Raw genomic sequence first — 4647 nt, 5'->3', positions numbered from 1 at the left:
CTCTCTAGGCAGAAAACCGAAAGAAGAAATTGAAAAGCTAACAGGAGATGCCGAAAGTGGAGATGCAATTGATGAGTTTTTACTTTTCACATCTGGGCATATCAGAGATTCTTCAACTCTTAGGGAGTTTGGTATTGTATCTCTATACCTTGCCTCACATCAAAATGTTATATTTGATCCTGGAATTGGAAAGGTGATGAATCACGTCCTTAGACACTTCCTAGTGTTGAGATAGAGGAGGTTTCAGACGACTCTACGTGAAGGTTGTTGCATATAAAGTTGCATGTGTATGAGTACCATGAGAATGCTTGGATTACAAGGATAAAGGCATTAAATCACAATATGGACGTTGGTCACTTACACACCAAGAACCAACCACTTTACTTCATCACCAAATATGCCAACAACCTCATTTAATGCTGCTGCACATGCACAACTCCAACAGCTAGTTCATTAATGATTGTTTCTCTTTCTTTTCTCTATAAATAACATCCTCTTGTATTAGAATCAATAATCTGAATAAGATTTCTCTTTGTTTATTTCTTTTCTCTCCATATTCGTTCTAAACTTCTTCATGGTATCATAGCGCTAATTTTTGCGCAAATTCTCTGTTTGTTTTGACAATGGAGAGATCAGATTTGAGTGTTGTTCCCGTTGTATTCAACGGTGAAAATTACTTTTATTGGTCTAAGGCTGCCAAAACCGTGTTATCTAGTCGCGGTTTGTGGAGTCATATTGATGAAGGAGACGTTGTCACCAACAAAGGGAAATCTCCGGAAACTGAAAACTCAAGTCAAGAGAATGACAAATGGTACCAAGAAGATCAGAAGGTGCTGGCAATTCTGCAAAGTTCTCTTGACCAGCAGATTCTACGATCTTTCATCCTTGCTAATTCCGCCAAAGCTTTGTGGAATAATCTGAAGGAAGTATACGGTAATCTCTCTAATTGGTCCCGTATTTTTGAAATCAAAAAGAAATTGTTCAATCTGCAGCAAAATGGAGAGCCCTTTACTAAACTCCAAGTGAGTTTAATGTGTTGTGGGCTGAATTAGAGGAGCTTCGTCCTCTTACAACTGACCTCAAGGTTCTCACGGAAAGAATGGAGCAAGACAAGGGAAGAATTAAGTTTCCATGCTTCGTCCTCTTCCTTTGTTGTTTTCATGCTTCCTTGCTCCTCAAGTCTTCTCGTGTCATGCTTGTTACTCTTTTGCTCTTCAACAGCAACACCATCGGAGCTGAATTGGAAGCTTGCTTCGGAATGGACAAAGCGGGAGAATTCACCAACCCAATTGGACCAATGACAAGAGAACGAGCCAAGAAGCTACAAGTTGTGCCAAATTGCCTTATTCTTGAATGTTTGGGTCAAGAATACATGGAAAAATGCATGGGCTTGGATCAACCACAAGTTCAGCCCATTATCTACTTGATTTTATTCTTGGAAGGCCCATAAATCAAGCCCAAAAGTCAAGCCCAAGAGGGAGGACGAAATTTGACATTAAATCTGGTCAAGGTGACTTTCCACTTCATTCTTGAAGACCACAAAGTCAATAATGACTTTCTTGAAGACTACATATTCAAACCTCTTTGTTTGTGTTTATTTATGTTTATTTACTAAGTTTTATGTATTGTTCTCTATAAATAAAGATCAAAAATCAGATTTGGAAAAAAACTTTGAAATATATATTTGAGAAGTTTCTCTTACAGTTCTTTTAGAACTAATTTCTGAACTTATCGGATCTTTATCCGTGGTGTTCAAACTTGACTTATCAAGTGTTGATTCCGCACAACACTTGTGGCGTCTTCGATCACCCTACGTTTCTAAACCAGGTTCACTCGGGGGTTAAGACCGTTCTTCACGAACGTTTGCTTAGGTTTCGTTTGCGAGTTGCTTAGGGGTTTAGGGAACCCATCCACCGCCTATCGGAAAATCTATCGATCTTGGGATCATATCACCTCGGCTACCGACCAGTGCCTTAGCAGCTTTGCTCCAATAAAAATAGTTATCACCATTAAGGTGATCGAGATAGGTTTCAAAGCTGAATCCATAGTGTTTGGGTGAGCGTTTTTAAGGGACGGAAAGAAAGTGAAACAGTTACGAAAATGGAAGAAAACAAAGAGATTTTAGGACCTTCTCTGTTCTGATACCATGAAGATTTAAATGTGTTTAGGGATGAAATATCAAACAAAATGCAAAAGAATTTGTTGTAGGAGAGAATGACGAAAATATGGTGAATGAAGACTTAATCCTTTCTATTTCACTTTTGTGCTATGAATGCGATTTACATCATATATATAGAGGAAAATATAGCTGTTGGGGTGACAGCAAAGTAACATCTAGCTAGGTGAGGGAGACAATGAAATAAAAAGTAACTAACCATGAAGAATAATGTCTGATCTAGATATTAGGAAAGAGCTGATGCATTCCCACGTATTTCAGCATAGGAGAGTGTGAATAAAGCATCTTGATTGATAATTTCGTGCTCCTTCTTGTTTGTATCACAAGTGACAAGATTTTGTTCCTCGTTAGTGAAGCTATCCAGCAATTCTTCACAATCAGCCTTCTCCTAGTCTATATCTTGAGTTTGTCCGTTAACAAGCAGAACCTGTCGAAAACTCTGAGCATATCACCACAATTTTATTTAAATATCTCATAATCTCGACACCAAAAGAGAATTATAACCTCCTTAACCCATACAATATAGAAGTCATTAATTAGTTTTCTCTGCACCGAGTATATATTGCAAAATTACTTTCATCGCAACAATATTCATATTTTATTTTATTTTTGTTGAAAGTTTATTATGTAAGTATTAATGTTATAGTATTTATGGAAATAATACAATAGCACGATTATTTTGTTATTAATATATGTATCGAAAATATAAAACTAAAATGAAAAATAAATAATACGGGATTTACATTATACGCAACAAAAGATGGTAAATCTCTTTGAATAAACCTGCTGTAGAACTGTGATGTGCAAAACATATAGATGATATTTTAGAACATAACGACTTTGGAATCTAAACATACTTTTTTTAATGCATAATAACCCTTAGGATCTGACGATATTTCGATTGTCACAATTTGACAACTAATGTAAGAGATTAATTTTATATTCTGAAGTCAGTTTCTTGTGAAACTGTTTAAGCAAGCACGTGTATTTTTCTTCTTTCTTCTTCTTGGATATTGTGAAAACTGTTAAAAAAAAATATGGAAATATATTTTCACAAGGAACTCCATTGATTTTGACGTATTTATTTAAAATTTTGTAATAAATAATCCAAATTATTCGCGTTCGTATTCTTTCGTTTACCATAGATTTTGATTGATTATTTATTTAAATATTTACGATAAAAGAATTTAACTTTTATTGTCCATGCTATAGATTCGATCACTAAACAACTGGGCTGATTAAACGAATTTAATTAAAAACTACTATATTAAATCACAAACTCAATTTTCTTAACTCTACAAATTAAAATTTGTATATTTCCGAAATTTAAAATTTGTCGATTGCAAACAGGTTGATTCAATGGTAAACTCAAAGATATAAAGTCTCCAAATTAAAACCTATAAATCATTAAATCGTTCCTATAAACTCGTTTAACGAAATCCCTTATCATTTACAACCAATGATCATTGTTTTTTTTATGTAAATTTATTGAGGGAAATAATTTTCATTTCCGAAAAAAGAAAGTCCATATGATTAATGAATTATAATGAGGTAGGGGTGGGCGTTTCAACCCATAACCCGGAGGTTTGGGGTACCCGGCTTAACAAGTACCCGAAGAAAGGGTATCCGGATATTAACGATGATGAGACCGGGTTTAACGAGGCCGAGTTTTTGACCCCCGGGTCCGGGTTCGGGTTTCGATTAACTCATAACGGGTACCCCGGATACCCGATATATTAATTAAAAATTAAAAATATCTTTATATTTATAACATTTATATAAGGTATTTTATTATTTATTAAAATATTTTTATTTTATTTAATTATTTTATATATTTTCAATCTTTTTAATTTATAAAATCGAATTTATAATTTATAAAATCGAGTTTTGAATGTTGTTTAAGTTATTTTTTATTGAATTTTATAAATTATAGAATATTTGAATTATTTATTTATGAGATCCGGGTACCCGTGAGTACGAGACTGAGAATCTCATTGAACCCGGGTTAGGGGTACCCGGATCTCATGAAGCCAAGAATGAGATAATTTTTTCGTAAAACCCGTGATGATAAGATCGAGTCCTAAAAAACGGGGTACCCGACCCATGCCCACCGCTATAATGAGGTTTTTTTTCGTAATCACTCCAATATACTATATCATTAAGCCAATTAGAATAATCTTAAATGATATTTTGCTTCGTTTTGTGAACCAAAACTCTAAGAAAAAAAATTACAGAATGAATGCATTTATAAGTATAATACCAATGATACCAAAGATTGAGTACATATAACATATTTCGGCGTATAAACCACCAAAAACGTGGTTTCTTGAACTGTTTTCCCCCCTTTTCTCTAAAACAAATCACAATGAGAAAACCAAACCCAATTCATCAATCTCTCGATCCAAATTTCTGGACTAAATAAACCTTAGAAACCCCAATGATATATATATATATATTCTCAAAATAAATCT

General features: G+C 34.1%; 1 protein-coding gene across 2 annotated transcripts; it reads left to right on the top strand.

Moving 5' to 3' along the window:
* Positions 1 to 536: 536 nt before the first annotated feature.
* Positions 537 to 1628, top strand: LOC104798767. 2 transcript variants are annotated; one of them, XM_010520960.1, is made up of 2 exons: positions 537 to 933; positions 1222 to 1628. In XM_010520960.1, the coding sequence occupies exons 1-2, from the start codon at positions 624 to 626 to the stop codon at positions 1299 to 1301; spliced, it is 390 nt and encodes a 129-aa protein (XP_010519262.1). In that variant the 5' UTR covers positions 537 to 623; the 3' UTR covers positions 1302 to 1628. The 2 variants fall into 2 exon arrangements, with proteins under 2 accessions (XP_010519262.1, XP_010519261.1); XM_010520959.1 differs by having other exon boundaries at positions 1053 to 1628.
* Positions 1629 to 4647: the final 3019 nt, after the last annotated feature.

Source organism: Tarenaya hassleriana, unplaced genomic scaffold (assembly GCF_000463585.1).
Source record: "Tarenaya hassleriana unplaced genomic scaffold, ASM46358v1 Cleome58, whole genome shotgun sequence".
Lineage (NCBI taxonomy): Eukaryota > Viridiplantae > Streptophyta > Magnoliopsida > Brassicales > Cleomaceae > Tarenaya > Tarenaya hassleriana.
The sequence above is the reverse complement of the archived record's forward strand: the minus strand, read 5'-3'. Positions and strand labels throughout refer to the sequence as shown.

What these genes read in the sequence shown, in the direction of transcription:
- LOC104798767 (XM_010520959.1), top strand. Translation starts at nt 624, where the DNA reads ATGGAGAGATCAGATTTGAGTGTTGTTCCCGTTGTATTCAACGGTGAA. An exon ending in TAATCTGAAGGAAGTATACG is followed by an intron (nt 934 to 1,052) that starts GTAATCTCTCTA and finishes GGGCTGAATTAG; the next exon opens with AGGAGCTTCGTCCTCTTACA.